The 20419-nt window shown below is 47.5% G+C and overlaps 1 protein-coding gene across 2 annotated transcripts in view; it reads left to right on the top strand.

Annotated features, from left to right (window-relative positions):
- The window catches only part of NUP54 (nucleoporin 54), an 85157-nt gene that overhangs the window by 38571 nt on the left and 26167 nt on the right, over window positions 1–20419 (top strand). For both annotated transcript variants that reach the window (XM_073541209.1, XM_073541200.1), the window contains one exon: window positions 18123–18310. In XM_073541209.1, the coding sequence (XP_073397310.1) occupies window positions 18123–18310 (188 nt within the window). The remainder of the gene's footprint in view (window positions 1–18122; window positions 18311–20419) is intronic.

The following is a 20419-nucleotide window of genomic DNA, read 5'->3' as shown; positions in this document are numbered from 1 at the left end:
TTTTTTTTTTTTTTTATCATAAAGGTTTTTATTGAGTTTTCAGAAAAAATACAAACTTCTCATACAAAAACATCAAGAACAGGAGCAATGAGTAGCAAGAGGTGGAATAACCTCGAGCCATTATTAGAATATCAATCTGGGACATTAAATACCCCTTCCAACAACAACTTGAACATAGAAGCGGGGAGAGGGGGGGGGGGAGGGGGAAGGGGAAGCAGCTCTACATGCATGGCATTCTTAGGCACAATCAATTTATTTATGGTGTAGGTGTCTGTATCTGGGGGAGGGCCGTTGCATAAAGGGAAGTGGCCCACGGATGCCATTGTTTAAGTCTCACCGTTCTCTTCTCTAGATTGGGGGTCAAGTTGGTTTCGTATAGCCAGTGTAGGTTGGTCCTCTCAATTAGTTCTGTTTTTGTAGGGGGGCTCACCGACCTCCACTTGTATGCCACACAGTACCTGCCGGCTATGAGAATGTGAGAAATGATATTTTTTAAAAGATCCGGGATCCCATCTAGGCCAATGTGTAGCACCGCTAAGGTTGGGTTTGGGGAAAGACGGAGACTAGTAACCTCATGGATTAGATTGAACACCTCCTGCCAGAAGTTAGATAACTTAGGGCAAAACCACCACATATGACACAAGGTGCCCCTGTGGTTGCATCCCCTCCAGCACAAAGGTGACATATGTGGGGAAAAAGAAGCCAGTTTAGTAGGGGAGTTGTACCACCGCAGATGAACCTTTTTTAATTGCTCTATGTGATTGAGACATGAAGAGAATTTGTGGATCCATTTTGAGGCCGCGAACCATTCTTGCGACGGAAGCTGAGAGGCTAGATCTTTTTCCCATTTGAGCATATACGGCAATTGTTTGTCCGGTTCCGGGGAGTTTAGCAGGTTATGGATGTATGAAAGGCCTTTGATTTTGCTATTTTGAAAGAATTTTTTAATTGCGGCGTGGTCGGCTGTTGTGGGAACCGGTAGGTGAGGAGCGGACTGAAGGAAGTGACGTATTTGAAAAAACTGGAATAAACTGTGTCGGGGGAGGTTAAATTTAACACACACTTCTGAGTACGGGAGTAGGACGCCTTCTCTATAGAGATCTGCTAGGGTAATTGGACCTCCACGTGTCCAGGCGGCAAGATTCAAATTCGGAATGAAGGCTTCCAGCGATCTAAGGGGAAGGCTGGGACCTAGAGCCTGTGACACTGGCTTGCTCCATAAGGACCAAGCTTTCTTTAGAGCTGCTGTGGTGGGTAGAAGATCGCCGGGGGGCGAAGGGGTTAGGAGCAGGGAGTCTATGAATTGTTTAGGGGAGTGGGCCTGTGCCCAGGTGTACTCAATCTGTAACCATCTCAAGTCTGAATCATTCTTCCACCAATCTCGAGCCGGTTCCAGGATAGCAGCTCTGTGATATGTTAGAATATTAGGAATACCCATTCCTCCACCACTGAACGGGGCATGCATACATCTCAGGGCTATTCTAGGTTTTTTCCCAGCCCATATAAATTTACTCATTAGCGAATGAATTTTGGTGAGATACCGTTGCGGAATTGTTAGGGGCAGGCACCGAAGTAAGTAGATAATTTTTGGGAGACAGATCATTTTAAAAGTCTGCATTCTCGCCACCCAAGAGAGCGGGAGAAGAGAAAGGCGAGTAAGTTCTTTATCCAATGAGGTGTGCAGGGTCAGCAGATTTTTCCGGATCACGGAGTGTAGCGGGGCCAGTATAATACCCAGGTAGGGGATTCCCTCGTCTTCCCATTTGAAAGGGTAAAGATGAGAAAGAGTGGCTCTGGTAGAGGCTGGCAAGAAGAGCGGAAAAATTAAGGACTTGGTAATATTAAGCTTGTAATACGAGACTTGAGCGAAGGAGGACAGGATCTCCATTACGTGTTGTAGGGACACCTCTACATTAGTGCAAGATAAAATCACGTCATCTGCATATAGACTGACCACATGATTTATACTCCCCACTCGAATCCCCGAGATCCGAGGGCATTCACGGATAGTCTGCGCCAGAGGCTCTATAGCAAGGGCATAGATGATAGGGGAGAGCGGACACCCCTGGCGTGTCCCATTGGTTAATTCAAAACTCCGAGATATAAATCCGGATGCCAGAACTTTGGCGTTAGGGTTAGAGTACAGCGCCATTATGGCATTAAGTATGGGGCCTTTGAAACCAAACTTGGCCAGAACAGATTTCAGATATCCCCAGTGCACCCTGTCGAACGCCTTCTCTGTGTCCAGGGACAGGAATACACTGGGGATTTTCCTCCCCTCAGCCACCGCAATCAGATCCAGCATACGTCTCGTCCCATCTTTCGCCTGCCTCCCCGCCACAAACCCTACTTGATCCGGGGAAATCAGTGATGGAAGAGCTTTATGTATTCTAGCTGAGATTATTTTGGCGTACAATTTTAAGTCGCAGTTTAGGAGGGATATTGGCCTGAAGTTTCCTGGTGAAATAGGGGGTTTTCCTGGTTTTGGCAGGGTAGTTATAATGGCCTCTAGATTATTTGGTGAAATATCTGCTGTGGCTCGCCAAGAGGAGAAAAGTCTCAGGAGGAAAGGAGACAGGGTTTCAGTGAATTGCCTATAATAGGAGTTAGTGAGGCCGTCTGGGCCTGGAGCTGAATTTCTTTTGGCTGTGGTCACCGCCTGGCGAACCTCTTCCAGAGAAAAAGGGGAATTTAGTTGCTCCAGCTGTACTGCAGATAACCGAGGAAGATTAATATTGTTTAAGAAGGAATTAATTGCCGTTTGGGTAGGCTTTGGGGCAGTGGGGTCATTTTTAAGGTTTTAGAGAGACTGGTAAAAGTCAGCGAATGCGTTGGCTATTTCCGTTGGGTTGCGTATTGTGGCATTAGAACCCGTCACGAGGTATTCAATTTTATTTTGCATTTCTCGTTTTTTAACCCTCCTGGCTAGTAAGGCACCCGCCCTGTCACCCATCACATAGTACCGCTGTTTGAGGGATCTTAAGTTTTTCTCATAGTCTGCCATCAACACCTGGCGGAGCTGTGTTCTTAGTTTCCTGAGTTCGTCAGATGTCGACAAGTTTGGGGCAGATTTATTGTGGGCTTCCAAAAGTACTATGTGGGACAGCAGAGCTTTGTAAGTTGCCTGACGCCTCCTTTTCTCCCTAGTGGCAATTTTGATGAATGACCCCCTAATATAGGCCTTGTGTGCAGACCAAAGCGTTTCCTCTGTCACCTCCTTGTTATCATTAAAGTTAAAAAAAACTCTGCGAGGTCGGCCTGCAACTCCTCAGAGATTTGTCTACAGGCTAGGAGGGAGTCATTCATGCGCCACCGGGCAAAAACAGGCGCGTGGTTTTGCTCCTGAACTGTCAGGTATATGGGGGCGTGGTCCGACCAAGCTATAAGTCCAATTTTTGAATCTGAGCAATCCATAATAAGTGAGCTATCAACCAGAAAGTAGTCCAATCTGCTGTAAGAGGTGAACCGAGGCGAGAAGAATGTGTAGTCCCTCTCATTTGCATGTTGGCATCTCCATATATCATGGAGATGCCTTTCTGAAATTATTGTGCTCATCTCCTTCCTCTTTACAGCAGTATTGGAGCAATCCAGAGTGCTGGACATTACCATGTTAAAATCCCCGCAGATTATTTGCTTACCCTCTTTAACGGATGAAAGCTTGGAAAGAAACCTCCGCAAAAAGCTGATCTGACCAGAGTTGGGGGCGTAAACGGTTGCAATAGTATACTTAGATCCAATTATGGAGCAATTAATAATGGCGTATCTACCGTCAGGGTCTAAATGTTGTGAATGTAGTGTGAACGCAACAGTATTTTTTACACAAATGAATACTCCAGCCTTTTTTTTTTTTCCACAAGCCAGCAGTATGAAAGGAAATTTAGCATTATTTAACCTGTGCGAGTCCCCTTGGAGGAGATGAGACTCCTGACCACATATTACATCGCATTTGGATTTAACCACTTCCCGCCAAAACATGGATCTCTTGGCTGGCGAGTTCAGACCCCTAACATTTATAGACATACAGTTCAGTACCATTGTACATGAAAAAAAAGTCTCTTGCCTAGAGCTGCAGGGGGAAAAGGAAGGTTAGGCAGGAAAGAGATAACACTATTGACATCACTAACATTACTGATGTAGGGAGCATCAGTCCACAAAGAAAAAAGCCCAAAAAAGGGGCCTGCGGTATGGTGGAAATTTACCGCCATGGGGGTTCAGGGTCCTGGTTGAACAGAACCAGCGGACCTTAAAAGTAGCAACTAAGTCTCAGCCGCGACTCAAACATATCACATAACTCACACGACGGACCAATCTTCATTCACTTTATCCTGTTGGGATGATCCTGTAGCTCTTGGAGATCTGGCCGGGAGATTTGCCAAGTACCATGAGGATAGGAGCTTTGCCAACTGCTGTGGGGAATGGCAGGCGTGGGTATTTCCTGCTCGGAAAAGCAGGATCTTTACAGGGAAACCCCATCTATAGGATATAGCTTCATCCCTGAGAACTTTGGTATAAGGAGCAAATTCCCTCCTTTTTGCCAGGGTTCCTGCAGACAGATCTGGAAAAATGGACAGGTGCCGGAATTGCTCAGACAGAGGGGGTCTCTTTCTCAGGGCTTGCAGCAGGGCTTCTTTGGTCTTGTAAAAGTGCAGGCGAGCTAAAGTGTCCCGAGGGACATCAGCACTGAGGGATTTAGGCTTAGGGACTCTGTGTATTCTGTCCACCAGGAAATCAGTTGCAGTCAGGTCTGGGAGCATGCTACGATCCTGGATACCTCCGCAGCACTCTCCCCCCCCCGTGTGCAGAGAGATTGGTGCCGCTGGCGAGCCGCAATGAGCCGATTAGGAGTCGAAGTGGCTGGAGCTCAGCAGCTAAGTGACCGGTGCCATTAGCAAGCAGGCCACGCCCCCAGATTCCCTTTAACTTTGATCAGCCTTTGCTTCTATCTAATAGTGATTTTAAATTTTCAGACGTGTGGTTTCTGTCTACTGTCTTGTATTGACATTGGAAACCGATGTGATGCCCTACTGAGTGATGGTTTTCATGTGACAAATACTTCACTCATGTCCTAGTATACAGCAATTTCGAAAATTATAGTCCTATATATGTATTATAGCTCGTTCACCATGACAAAGTAATCAGAGGCAATGTATGACTTCCCACCATTGATTGGCAGCTTGCTGATCATGTGCACAGAAAATTGTCAATCAGTGGTGTGTGAAGGCTCTGTTCTGGGATCTGTATTATTCAACATTTTTATCAATGATTTAGATGAAGGAATTGAGGGCACACTGATTAAATTTGTTGACACACAGCTAGAAGGGCTAGCTAATACTAGAGAAGAGAGAGAGGATTCAAAAAGATATAAATAAACTGGAGCAGTGGGTAGCAACTAACAGAATGGTTTTTAACAGGGAAAAATGCAAAGTACTACATCTGGGCAATACAAATGAAAAAAGCATATACAGAATGGGAGGAATAGGGCTAAGCAACAGCACATGTGAAAAAGGCTTGGGTTTTCTAATAGATCACAGACTGAACATGAGTCAACAGTGTGATGCAGCAGCAAAAAAAGCCAAATACAATTCTGGGATGTATTAACAGAACCATACAGTCTAGATCACATGAAGTCATTATCCCCCTCTACTCCTCTTTGGTCAGACCTCATCTGGAATACTGTGTCCAGTTTTGGGCACCACATTTTAAAGAAGTCATCAACAAATCGGAGCAAGTTCAGATAACAGCGACCGGAATGGTGACCGGTCTGCAAACCATGTCCTATGAGGAATGGTTACAGGATTTGGGAATGTTTAGCTTGCAAAAGAGAAGATTGAGAGGAGACTTAATAGCTGTCTGCAAATATCTCAAGGACTGTCACATTGTAGAGATTAGAAGCAATGGGATGAAACACAGATTAGATATTAGAAAAAACTTTTTCACAGTGAAGGTGATCGAGTGGAACAGACTGCCACGACAGGTGGTGATTTCTCCTTCAATGGAAGTCTTCCAACAGAGGCTGGACAGACATCTGTTTGGGATGATTTAGTAAATCCTGCTTTAGGCAGGGGGTTGGACCAGATGACCCAGGAGGTCCCTTCCAACTCTACCTTTCTATGATATAAGGGTTATGCACAGCTCAGCATTCTTAGCACTGGTACATATACAGATATTTTATCAAAGCTAAATCAAGCAGATGGTCACACACATGGGACCCTCAATCGCTTCCTCCTGCTTCAAGCAGTCACTGAAGCATAACGGACAGCAGTGACATTGATACTATTCTGGGAAAACAACAGGGTAAGCTGTTGACATCTAAGGCCTTATTGTTTGTTCTCCTCAACAACTTTACTTAAAGCACTGCTCACTTTTCAGTCATTTTTTACCTTGCTCTGGCTCTGTGTCACAATCCAGAGAACACTGTGCACGTCCATTGGCGTGTTTTGCACTAGTCACTTATACATGCTTAGCCTGTAATAATAAGTTTTTATTTGGGCAATCGGTGGCATGCTGTATCTGCTGTTTTCCATCTCCCACCTTGCATATACCTGCTCAGGGACCTCTGTAATGTCAGAAGCAGCTCTCCATTGTCGGTAAGCTAAACATCCGACTCCACAATTTCCCTGACTTTCGGCTCCACGATTCCGACTTCACAGCACTGCCTCACTTCTGAGCATGTACATAAAATGCAGCACAGATTCATCTCAACTAAAAGCCTATGTCCTTAGATCAGAAATAGAACAGACATTTATAGAACACTTTCTAACTTTCCCAAATTATTATGAAAACATTTACAGCACATTCTGCTCTGAACTACTGAACCCAATTTATTATATATTTTAGGAGTCTGTCCATTATATACAGACTCCACCAAAATGGACTTCGCCTGCTTGGGCTCGTGATCTAGTCCAGTATGTATCCAAACTAACCAGAGTGTCCAAGACGCTGGTTACTGTTATGGAGCTTTTGCCAACAGTGGCTACTGCGTCGGGAGTTCCAACCGGTTTTATGAGCCAGTCGGATCCTCCTTCTACACTGCACCAGTCTGGCCAGTTCCAGACAAGATCCAAGTGGCTTTGTTTTTGCAGGTCTCCTTCTCGGGGAAGACATCAAAGATCTTTTTCCTTTCTCAGGACACTCCCCACAATGCTCGAACTCTACTATCAGCTCAGAGTCCCTGTTAGACCTATATCCGATGGGAAGTTGAGGGAGATTGTAGAAAGTTTGGTGTCGGTTTGTCTCTAGGAGTGTTGTAAAAGGATCCCCGCCCTCCACTGAAACAGGTTCCTTTAGGAGGGGTAGGCATATGGTTAGATCTTTCTCTAACCACGAGAAATTGGCGAAGTTGTACACAAGGCGTGAAAACACCCTGACAGGCTTTTTCAAACAACGCATTTGTATGGAGTTGTTATAACAGTTTCCAGTGAAGTTGGTGGCATCCCGGTCTGCTTGGCCTGTGATAGATATGCACGTACCTCACCTATCCAGGATCATCTACTTTACCACTTGCTGAGGTAGCGACACTTGGCGACCCCACAGACAGATGTATTGAGTCTGTGGCTAAATCCGCCTTTGAGGGAGAAGCCTATGCCCTCTGCCTTGTTTTCGCTGCTACTTGGGTATCCAAGGCAGTTACTGCTTGGGTGAAGCATTTACGGCGCAATATTCTGGCTGGCTCTCAAGAGGCGGACCTTGCGGATCAAATCGTGCAGGCAGATTTTTGTTTGGCATCATTAAATGCGAATGAATGCTACGCCCAGGCAGCAAGCAATTATGTGATCGATATTTGTATTTTATGCCTCAAGGTATGGGAGAGCAGATTTAGCTTCAAAGAAGTTGCTTACATGTTTACCCTTCCAAGGGTCTTGCCTTTTCAGAGACTAAATTGGGCAAAATCATTGCTGATCCATGGGCAGCAGAAGCACTCTTCCTCCCCAGGCTATGTCCAGTCATCCATTTAGAAGATGGGGCTTTGCAAATTCACTATTTTTGTCAGTCTCTTGCACCAGATGATTACTGTTGTCAGGTCAGACCCAGAGTCTCCCAGAGGTCATCGTTTAAACCCACTCCCGCCAGGCAGTTCCTCTGAATCCGGAGGCAGTAGAGAAATTAACCCAAGACATGGAGTCGCTACTCGGGGTTTCTTCCATGGTGGTTGGATGCCGCCTCCTCTTCAGAAAGGCATGGCTGGGATTAGTCGGCGACTTATAGGACAGCGACTTAGTATCTTCTCGATACAGAATAGTTTGTCGCTGTCCCGCAAGATTGTTTTTTCAGATCTCAATCCCCCAGTATAAGAGCCAGTTTCGATCAAGCCATAGCTTCCCTGCTTCAAACAGGAGTATTCACGAGGGTTCCTCATTTACAACTTTTGAGGGTTCTATTCAAATCTATTCTTCATTCCCAAAAAGGATGGTTCGGTACTATCCATTCTGGATCTAAGACTGCTGAACAAATGATTAGGCAGCATCACTTCAGGATGGAGTCGCTCTGGTTAGTTGCAGCATCCATGGAGGCCGGAGAGTTTCTGTCCTCAATAGACATTCAGGACACCAATCTTTGTGTATCCATCCTTCCGGCTCATCAGTGATTTTCTTCGCTTTGCTGTCCACCAGGATCACTTTCAGGTTAGGGCTCTTCCCTTTGGGTTTACAACTGCGCCTGTAGTGTATACAAACATCCTGGCCCCAGTCATGACTTTGCTCCGGACTAGGGGGGTGGTGGTAATCCCTTACCTGAATGATATTCTGGTCAAGGCGCCTTCCTTTTCTCAGATTCTGAAGAGTTTGCAGATTGTTCTAGATTCCCTGGAACAATTCTGATGTGTTGTCAACAGGGCAAAGTCTGTGTTAAAGGGGTTGTCCGGGCTTTTCACATAAGCTCAGTACATGTCTGGGCTGCAGAATTATGACAATAAGTAATTTACTTTCTGTCACTAGTTTGCACGGTTTTCTAGATATTCTGAACAGAACGTCCAAGGGGGGGGTGTTATGGCATTGAAATGAGAACTAGTCATAACCTCCTACTCTACTCCAAACATGCCCTCTATAGCAACAACCCCACCCTCCATAGCTACAGGCCCTCCCCGTCGACATGAAGAAGCCCTCATCACACAGTAACAAATCCTCCCCCTCTAGTAGCCTCACTGCAGAGAGCAGACCACCCAGCTGCTCCTCCCCCAGACACACGCTGAACAGTGATCTATGGAAAGTGAAACTAGTGAGGAGGGAAAATCGTCCTGTATTCTGGGACAGGCTGCTCCCATCAGTATTTGTGTCATTAGAGACACAGTGCTCACACATACACTGCACCAAATCTGCTGCTGTGTGAAGACATCAGTGACACAGAGCTGTCTCATTCACACAGCAGAGGCTTTGTCACACAACAGATTACATCAGTGACTGCCATCCCCTGTGTAGATTAGAAGCTGCAGACCCCCATCACTGGCCATTACAGTGTCTGTTCTCACTGCTGCCAGCAGCCTGGGACAGTTAGGGAAGGAATTACTGATAATGAGTTATGTATTGTAATCATGGAGTGGCCCAGAATACAGGACGATTAGTTATCCTAATCACACCAGATTGGCCTTAGAGGGCCTGGTACTCAGATGTGATCAACCTTTTCACAGATGTCCCTTAGACTCTTCCTCACTGTTCAGATCTTCTGTCTCAGGATCCGTTCTTCCACCAGATTTTGCAGTCACTCAATTTAACGACATGGCAGTTGAAGCCGCGATTCGGAGGACAGCGGGTTTGTCAACATCAGTCATCCAAACCATGATCCGTGCACAGAAGCTCTCCTCGCTGCATATCTATCACCGCGCTTGGAAGGCCTACTTTTGCTGGTGTGTCTTCTGGAATTTCTTCAATATCCGTTTTTGTGCCTGTACTGCTCTCCTTCTTGCAGTCAGGATTGGCGTTTAGTTCTCTCAAGGCACAGGTGTTCGACTTCTGTTTTGTTTCAGATAGATTTGGCCTGTAGACATCAGGTCAGGACTTTTCTTCACAGGATGGTCTAGCGCGCACTACCCCATGAACCTCCCCTGGATCCTTGGGACCTTTAATCTAGTCTTGGAGACTCTTCAGTCTCCACCACTTAAGCTTCTCAGAGATTTCAACGCTTCATCTTTCCTATAAAGTAGCTTTCCTTATAGCCATCACCTCTATTGGGAGGGCTTGTCTTGTCAAGCTCCTTTCCTCATTATGCACTATGATAAGGTAGTGTTGAGATCTGTTCCGTCCCTCCTCCCCAAGGTGGTTTCGGCTTTCCACTTTAACTAGGACATTTTCTTGCCTTACTTTTGCTCTACTCATCCGATCGAGAAGAAACTGCACAAATTCGATATTGTCAGAGTCTTTACGGGGCTATTTACCAGCTACCGCCCCATTTAGACAGTGTGATTCCTTGTTTGTTATACTGATGGCTCTCACAGGGGCCTGGCCGCCTCAAAGTCAACGATTGCTCATTGGATTAGAACAGCCATTATTCAGGCCTATAGAGCGAAGTCCATGGTGCCTCCTTTTAGGGTTAAGGCACACTCTACGCGGGCATTGGGGGCCCCTGGCGTTTTGCCACCAGGCATCGGTTTTTCAACTCTGTAAAGCAGCTACTTGGTCATCAATACATACCTTCTCCAAGTTTTACAGAGTTCACCCTGTTGCTTCTGTGGATGCACTTCTTGGCAGAAAGATTTTTCAGGCCACAGTTGCTCGAGTGGAAATATTGTTGGTGACAGTATATTTATTTTCCCACCCCAGCAACAGCTTTTGGTCGTCCCATAGTTCTCTGAACAGCCAAATGAAGTGTTTCTCAGAGTTTCTGCTAATCAGATTGTACGTTTTTTTATTTCCATAACTTAACGTTATTTTTGTGAAGCACCTGGGGATTCAAGGTGCTCACCACACATTTAGATAAATTCTTTGGGGGCTTTGTTTCCAAAATGGGGTCACTTGTGGGGATTTTCCACTGTTTAGGCACATCAGCCAATTTTCCGTTCAAAAAGTCAAATGTTGCTCCTTCACTTCCGAGCCCTGCCGTGCAGTGGTTTTCTTCCACATGGGGTACCACCGTACTCAGGAGAAATTGCACAACAATTTTTGGGGTCCTTTTTTTTCCTGGTATCATTTTGAAAATAAAACATTTGGGGTTAAAAGATCATTTTTGTGGAAAAAATTTTATTTATTTTTTTTATTTTCACGGCTGTACATTATAAACTTGTGTGAGAGTTCAAAGTGCTCACCACACATCTAATTAAAGTTCCTTGAGGGGTCTAGTTTTCAAAATGGGGGTTATGTGTGGGTGATTTACACTGTTTAGTCACATAAGGGGCTCTCAAAACGTGACATTGCGTCCGCTAATTATTTCATTTTTGCTTTCACAAAGTAAAATGGCGCTCCTTTCCTTCCATGCACCCAAACTGTGGTTTCCCCCCACATATGGGGTATCTGCATGTTCAGGAGTAATTGCCATAGAAATGTTGGGGTCCTTTTTTTTTTTTTTTTTTTTTTTTTACCTTTTTAGCCTTGTGAAAATAAAAAAGTGGTAAAATTTTAGTGAAAAAAGTTAAATGTTCATTTATTCGGACTCCCATGACAGCACCACGAGAGAGGGGATCCGCCCTATAGGAACAGGAAACCTACAGATACAAAAGGGCGGCACCTCTCCCACGCATCAGTTGGTTTCCTGTTCCTGAGGGGACGGGATCCTGCAGAAGAATTGGATCACAGGCCGGCCAGCCGACACCGGTAGCGAGGGGGTCTCCTACCTCGGCCTGGTTCGGATTTTCTGGAAGGCGCCACGGTGGCCCAGGATGGGTGTCACGGCGGTGGCGTGGACAGCAGGGAGCGGCGTCCGGAGGATGGCCGTCTCCGGAATTAAGCCGCCGCCGGTAAGTATACCCCCCCGGGGATTCCCGGCTCCGGCGGCGCAGATAGGTTGGCAGCGCTGTGCAGGGGGCTGCGACCGGGCGCTGCTCCGGAGCTCCCGGGCGTCCCGCGGGGCTTCCGGCGTTTCCGGGGTAGCGGTGACGTCAGGGGGCGGGCGGAGGAGGCGCTTCCGGGTCAGCGCGCTACTGCGCATGCGCGGCGATCCCAAGATGGCGGCGCCCATCAGAAACACCGATGGCGCGGGGTCGGGCGCCAGCTGGGGTAGGGAGCTCTGTTTAGGGGGGGGAGGGGCGCGGCATGGATACTGCTGACCGGAGGAGGGGTATTTAGGCGGGACCCGGGCAGGGTTCCTTGCCTTGGCCACATTACTACATGCAGTGTGCAGCAGCAGCAGCAGTGGTGATGGAAAGCGATCGAGAGCAGCAGCGACAGAAGCAAGGGCAGCAGCGGCAAACATCACTGCCGCCCCTGGATGACCTTCGGCAGGTCAAACAGAAAAAGAAAGGGTCCCGTGACAGTAATGCGGGACGAAGTGACCAGTCCACTCGTAAGAGCTCCTCCAGGCAGACAGGAGCATCGGCTGAAAGAAATCCCCCTCGTTCTCCGGTACTTGATTGTGGCACTGGTAAGTGATCTTCGTGAAAGTTCACTCAGTGACGGGACCCCCCTTCTGTGTTTTTCTTTTTCTAGGGAAAAAAAGCTACAAATAAAAATAAGCATAGGGAATGCGCGCTCTGTGCATGCCCATTACCGGACGCATGCCTCAAAAGATTGTGCCCCCCCTGTATTCAGCAGACGGTGGCAGAAGAGTCGCCTGCAGTAGCGGCGAGTTGGAGAGACATTGTCAGGGTAGAAATGAGGGAAACCCTAAAGTCCTTGTCTCAGCCGCAAAGTCTAAGGGGCGAGGTCCCGGCGGAGTCTGATTCCTCGGCAGAGTGGAGAAAAAGCAGAGACTCCCAGGCTTCATCTCCCTCGTCCTCCTCAGGAGAAGAGGACTCGGGGCGATTTTGTCTGCCTCTTGACCGGGTAGACAAGCTGGTCAAAGCAGTCAGAGGGACAATGGAAGTAGAGGAGCCTAAGCCCCATTTATCCATGCAGGATGTCATGTTCGGTGGGCTGGAACAGAGGAAGCGGAGAGTCTTTCCGTTAAACCAAAAGATACAGGATCTGATCCACAGAGAGTGGAAAAGACCGGACAAAAGAGGGTCGCTACCACCAGCCCTCAAAAGGAGATACCCCTTCGACGATCCGGCAGTAAGTTCTTGGGACAGAGCCCCCAAATTAGACGTTGCCATTGCGAAGGCATCAAAAAAATCCTCGCTCCCCTTTGAGGACATGGGATCCCTTAAAGATCCCTTAGACAGGAAAGCTGATACTTTCCTGAAAAACACCTGGGAGATGGCGGCCGGGTCCTTAAGACCAGCAGTGGCTTCAACGTGCACGGCCAGGTCCATGATGGTCTGGTTGGACCAGTTGGAGTCACAACTAAAACAGGGTACATCAAGACAGACAATTCTTGGGGCCCTACCGACCATCCAAGAGGGAGCAGCCTTCCTAGCAGATGCCTCAGCGGATGCAGTGAGAATGGCCGCCAGAGCAGCAGGTCTCTCTAACGCAGCTCGCAGAGCCCTGTGGCTAAAGTGCTGGCAGGGAGACATCCAGTCCAGAGCAAAGCTCTGTGCGATTCCATGTGAGGGCGAATATTTGTTTGGAACTGTCCTAGACGAGCTGCTTGAAAAGGCGGGGGACGACAAGAAAAGGTTCCCAAACCTTTCATCAGCGTCCTACCGTCGCCCATTTGGTAGAAGGAGATTTGGCCAGGGGAGAAGGCGCAACTCTTCGCCTGTTAGAGATCGACCCAGATGGGAAGACAGAAGGAGACGAGGTACGGGCTATATGTTTACACGCTCGTCGAGAGATCAAAAGAAACCAAATCAATGACTAGCGGTTCCCGTAGGGGGTAGACTGTCATCCTTCTTCCCGGCATGGTCACAGATTACGAATAGTGACTGGGCGCGCAAGGTAATATCCACCGGGCTTAGGTTGGAATTTACCCAGATCCCGCGGGACACCTTTAAACTGACCCCCTTAAGATCTTCTCATCTCGAACAAGCGGCTTTAGAAGCGGAAGTCTTGAGCCTATGTCAGAAAAATGTTCTGGTAGAGGTTCCAGAGGCTGAAAGAGGAAGAGGGTTTTACTCTCCCCTGTTTCTAATCCAGAAACCTGATAACACATTCAGAACGATTATAAACCTTCGTTCCCTTAACGAGTTTTTGATTAATCATAAATTCAAAATGGAGTCCATTAATACAACAATAAAAATATTGTTTAAAGGTTGTTTTATGGCAGTCATAGATTTGAAAGACGCGTACTATCATGTACCTATCCATACAGACTGCCAGCAGTTCCTGAGGGTGGCAGTTTCAGTAGAGGGCACAGTACGTCATTTTCAGTATAGAGCCCTTCCCTTTGGTCTCTCAGCAGCTCCCAGGGTTTTTACAAAGTTAGTGGCCGAAGTTATGGCTCACTTACGAGAGGTTGACGTCTTAATCATTCCATATTTAGACGATTTCTTGATTGTAGGAAAATCGGTGGGTCATTGTAAATCCCAGATAGAAAAAGCTAGATCCAGGTTAGAAAACCTGGGATGGATTTTAAACTACGAGAAATCCCGACTCCAGCCCTTAAAAATACAGAAATTTTTAGGGTTGATACTAAATTCAGACACTCAGCGGTGCCTGCTACCACTAGATAAATTACAAAAGATACAGGAGCAGGTTCTTCGGGCAATGGATAATCCATCTATGACCCTCAGACAGGCCATGTCCCTGTTAGGTTCTCTAACTTCATGCATCCCAGCAGTAAGGTGGGCACAGTTCCATACCAGAACCCTTCAAAACGACGTCTTGATTAATAGCAGGGCCCTTGGAGGCTCCTTACAAGGTCGGATGTGTCTAAGCCCCTCAACTGTTACATCACTGAGATGGTGGCTTCAGAGCGAGAACCTAGCGTCAGGGGTGCCCTGGATAACACAGATAACCCGTATTATAACCACAGACGCAAGTTCCTTTGGTTGGGGAGCCCATATGGGGGACATAGTGGTACAGGGCCAGTGGGATTCTAATTCTGAAATCTCATCCAACCAGAGAGAACTATTGGCGATAGAGCAAGCAGTCAAGAAACTCATTATCTACCTGCAGGGCCATCATGTGAGGATACACTCGGACAACCAGGTAGCGGTAGCATATGTCAACCACCAAGGTGGAACCCGCTCCAGCGCTCTGATGCAGATAACAGAACGGCTCCTCCAGATAGCAGAGAGAAATTGTCTATCTTTGACCGCGCTCCACATCAGCGGAAAGGACAATGTAAGAGCAGACTTTTTAAGCCGCAAGGCTCTAAGACAAGGAGAATGGGCTTTGAACAAAGACATTTACCGCCAGATTGTCCGCAGATGGGGCCAGCCAGAGGTAGACCTCTTTGCCACCAGAAAAAACAGAAAAGAAAGATTGTTCTGCTCTCTTAACCCCAGGGAAAATCCCCTGGCGGTGGATGCCCTACTGATAAGATGGGACTTTTCTCTGGCATACGCCTTCCCACCATTGAATCTTCTTCCCCTGGTAGTCAGGAAGATCAGAGAGGATCAGTCAAGAGTCATACTGATTGCCCCCTTTTGGCCCAGGAGGACCTGGTTCGCGTGGTTGAGGACCATGTCGGTAGGCGATCCCTGGGTACTGCCGAACCTTCCGGATCTCCTCTACCAGGGGCCAGTCAGCCACCCACAAGTAGCGGGACTTCATTTGACGGCGTGGTATTTGAAAGGTCACTATTAAAAAATAGAGGGTTCTCCAAGAACTTAATTGACACCCTCCTAAGAAGCAGAAAATTAACCACCACTAATATTTATGCTAGGACCTGGAAACGCTTCCTATCCACCTTTCACTTTGACATCAGAGATGGAATTCCCACGAAACATATTCTGGAATTTCTCCAGAAAGGTTTCGAATTGGGTCTCTCCACAAGTACGCTAAAAGTACAAGTTTCAGCCTTAGGGGCCCTGTTTGCAGCTGATATTGCAAAAGATTATTGGGTAGCAAGGTTCATCAGAGCAGCGGCCAGATCGAGACCTATACACAAAGACAGATGCGTACCGTGGGACTTAAACTTAGTCCTTACAGCCATGACAGAAAGTCCGTTTGAACCTTTAGATTCCGCCTCACTAAAGATTATATCTCTTAAGACAGCATTCCTGGTAGCAATAACATCCGCACGTAGGGTGAGCGATATACAGGCACTTTCCAGATTGCCTCCTTACACAGAGTTCTTACAGGATAGAGTAATCCTAAGGCCAGATCCAGCATACCTTCCCAAGGTAGCAACACAATTCCACAGGACACAGGAGATAGTTCTGCCTTCCTTTCTCCCTAACCCAACCAACCCTAAAGAGCAGAAACTCCAGGCGTTAGATATTAGAAGATGCTTACTGACATATTTAGCAGCCACGGATCCTTGGAAGAAGGAGAACGCATTATTCCTATCCTTCCAAGGTTCCAGGAAAGGATACAGAGTATCAAAACGCACATTAGCAAGGTGGATTAGGGAGGCTATCTCTCTTGCCTACACAGCAGGTGGCGGTCCGGCTCCACAGAACCTGAGGGCACATTCCACTCGGGCCATGGCATCATCCTGGGCGGAGAGATCTGGAGTATCAATTGATCAAATATGTAAGGCGGCCACCTGGTCATCTCCTTCCACCTTTTTTAACCACTATCGGTTAGACATGGGTGCCTCCTCAGACATCACCTTCGGGCTAAGGGTGCTGCAGGCTGTTGTCCCTCCCTAAGTTAGTTTACATCTCTGTAATTCTCTCGTGGTGCTGTCATGGGAGTCCGAATAAAGTATTAAGTTACGTACCGGTAACGGTATTTTTCGGAGGCCCATGACAGCACCCTTAGTTCCCTCCCTTGTTCACATATAGGGGTGCACTCCTTAGAAGTTTGTTCATAGAATCACCTTATGTGGGAGATGGTATGAAATAATTCTGTTAAATAGGGTAGATAGGTTTGTATATATCATATGTTGTGTACTAACCATGGTAGCCTCTCAAGCTCTGTAATCCAACTGATGCGTGGGAGAGGTGCCGCCCTTTTGTATCTGTAGGTTTCCTGTTCCTATAGGGCGGATCCCCTCTCTCGTGGTGCTGTCATGGGCCTCCGAAAAATACCGTTACCGGTACGTAACTTAATACTTTTTTTCCTTCCACATTGCTTCAGTTCTAGTTAAGCACCCTGAAGGGTTAAGGTACTGTCACACTTAGCGATCCCGACCAGCGCTATGATGCGGTCAGGATCGCTGGTACATCGCTAAGTGGTCGCTAGTGAGCTGCCACACAGGCAGATCTCACCAGCGACATCGCTGGGGACGGGGATCGCTACTTACCTGTCACGCTAGGCGATCCTGCGTCCTCCCGCCCGGCTCCACGCTCGTCTCTCCACAGGAAGCGCCGCAGGAAGCTGACGATGAGAAACAGTCCTGGACGTTCTCGCGCGATCAGCGATAACCAGCGGGGGAGCCGGTCGTAGGTAAGTATCAGACACAGCGATGTCGCTAGCAATATCACTATAACGTCACAAGTTATAGCGATATTGCTAGCGATATCGCTTAGTGTGACAGCACCTTTAATAAACTTTTTGAATGTGGTTTTGAGCACCTTGAGAGGTGCAGTTTTTGGATTGGTGTCACTTTTGGGAATTTTCTATCATATAGGCCTCAGTCATTTCAAATGTGATGTGGTCCCTAAAAGGAAAAAAGTGGTTTTGTAAATTTTGTTGTAAAAATTAGAAATTGCTGGTCAACATTTAACCCTTATAACTTCCTAATAAAAAAATTTCTAAAATTTTGGTGATTTAAATAGATATGTGGGAAATGTTATTTATGGACTATTTTGTGAGACATGACTCTCTGATTTAAGGGAATAAAAATTAAGTTTAAAATTGTAAAATTTCCAAACTTTTCATTTTTTTCTACAAATAAACGCGTCATGTCTAAGAATATTCACCACAATCATGAAGCACAATGTGTTATGAAAAAAACAGTCTCAGGATCAGTGGAATCTGTTGAAGCATTCCAGAGTTATTACCAGATAATTGTAATATTTGGCCTGTCAGGAAGGTGCAAACAGGCTTGGGGGCTAAAATGGGGTTAAATCAGAAAATTCTTTTAATTCTTAATATTTTCTGTAGGCAGTTGGATTCAGTTGCATTCCGAACAACAAGGATGAAGATGGTCTTGTGGAACTTGTGTTTAATAAGAAGGAAGCTGACATCCGTGTGCAGCAGCAGCAGTTAGTAGAGTCTCTGCACAAAGTCTTGGGAGGACACCAGACCCTCACTGTCAATGTTGAGGGGGTGAAAGCACTACCAGATGACCAGTAAGCAATGATGAATAACTTTGAGATTTTATATATATATATATATGTATGTGTGTGTGTGTGTGTGTGTGTGTATGTATGTGTGTATATATATATGATCATCAATTAAGGAATTTCCTTTTAAAACCTTGCGGGGCAACACAGAACTAGACCCCAATCAGAGGACCATAAAACATCCAGACTCCTTATCTATGAACTGGTCCAATGTTTATATTTATGTTTCTCCCTCTCCCATATTGATAGTTCTGCTTCACGTCACTTGTCTTATCTATTGCATTTTTTCTAGGCTGTATTGTGCATAAATATGTGACTTCAGATTTTGTATTAGTCTAGCCTGATGAAGAGACCTGAGTAGTCTCGAAAGCTTGCAATGTATTACCATCTTTTCAGTTAGCCATTAAAAGGTATCAACTACTGAGGACTCTCAATCCTGAATATTTTTCTATCCACTGGCTAACACGGTACAAAGATATACATCTTTCCTGTGTATATATATATATATATATATATATATATATATATATATATATATATATATGTCTTTATTCATTTTCATTTTTATGCCATTTTTTTTCTTTCCTTCTTTATTATGAGTACATATCACACCATCCATACCATTCACTTTATACATCTTAGTTTTTATGTCTATTAAACAATTTTTTCTCCTTCGTCTCATTGGGGGACACAGAGACTGTGGGGTGTGTGCTTCTGCCGTCTGGAGGCTGACACTAAGTATACAAAAAAAGAGTTAGCTCCTCCTCCGCCGCATACACCCTCGCCCCCAGACCGGGCGTAACTCAGTTTTTGCTTAGTGTCTGATGGAGGCACACGCAGTCTGGAGCTCCAGACAAGTTTTTTTTTTTTTTTTTTCCTTTCTTTGAAGATAAGACAGGGGCGACGGATCCTATAGAGAGGGTCCGATCTCCCCAAATCATCAACGGGCGACCACGTGTAAGTAGTCCTCCACGTGTTTTCTCTCCCGCACCGAGGGACACATCTGGGACTTTTCCCCAGACAACCATTTTTCTTTTTTATTTTGTAAAGAGGGGCAACGCATCCTGATGAGAGGATTCGATTTCCCCATGAACTACAACGGGCGAGCACGTGTGAGCGATGGGCGATCCCCAACGGACTCCACGTTTTGTTCCTCTCCTGCAACGCGGGATTTCAGGTTGGCCCCTTCCACCCCTAGGTAGTGACACCAGGGGTGCAGTTGGAGGCGCAGGTGAGCCAGGGGATCGAAGCATCCACCCCCAGTAGCCTCCCCCTCCCCGCCCAGGGATGGGGTTGAGAGCACCCCAAGAGAGCCCCCCGGCGGCCAGGCTCACCTTTTGTTTGTAGGGTCACCCCCCGGAACGGGACCCTCCAGAATGCGCCGCGGGGCTGTCTGTTCCCCCGCCCGACGGGGTTACTTTTTCTCACGGGGCCCGACTCTCTCCCCGGTGGAACCCGGTGCGAGTAGTGCCACATGCGAAGTGCGGCCAGAAGTCCCGCCGGCGGCCGCGGTCCCCGCGGTATGGGGAGATCCGCAAGGCCCCGCGCGGCCTGCCCGCCCCTTCCGGTGGTAGCCGGAAGCCCCGCCCACGGACTTCCGGCAGCCCGGGGGGCGCGGCGGGCGCGCAGTGACCGGGGAGCGCGCGCCCTCCTCCCCCTCCTCGCAGGTCCCCGCCGGAGTACGGCTGAAGCTCCGCCGGCGGCCGCGGTCCCCGCTGTATGGGGAGGGCCGCGAGTTCCGCGCGAGGCCCGCCCGCCGCTTCCGGTGGGGGCCGGAAGCCCCGCCCACTGACTTCCGGCGGCCCGGGGAGCGCGGCGGGCGCGCACAGTGACCGGAGGCTCCCGCCCCCCTCCCCCTCCTCGCATTTCCTCGCCGGAGTGCGGTCGGAAGCCCCGCCGCCTCTCTCCAAAGTGCACCGCAGTGCCCCCGGCGAGTAACGGCACGTGAAGCAGCTCGTCCACGTCTCAGGGTTTTCGCTGCAGCACCCCGTGGAAGAGGTGGGACGTTACCGGTGGGTGAGTGCAACCCCGTTTCGAGTGCCGCACTGGTTGTCAAGGAAGGGGTTACCCTCCTCCTCCTCCTACCCTACCCTGCAATATGTCTGGCAAAGGGAA

The sequence above is a fragment of the Dendrobates tinctorius genome, unplaced genomic scaffold (assembly GCF_039654945.1).
Source record: "Dendrobates tinctorius isolate UK_male_01 unplaced genomic scaffold, ASM3965494v1 ptg000011l, whole genome shotgun sequence".
Classification (NCBI taxonomy): Eukaryota; Metazoa; Chordata; class Amphibia; order Anura; family Dendrobatidae; genus Dendrobates; species Dendrobates tinctorius.
This window is presented reverse-complemented; position numbering and strand designations above follow the sequence as displayed.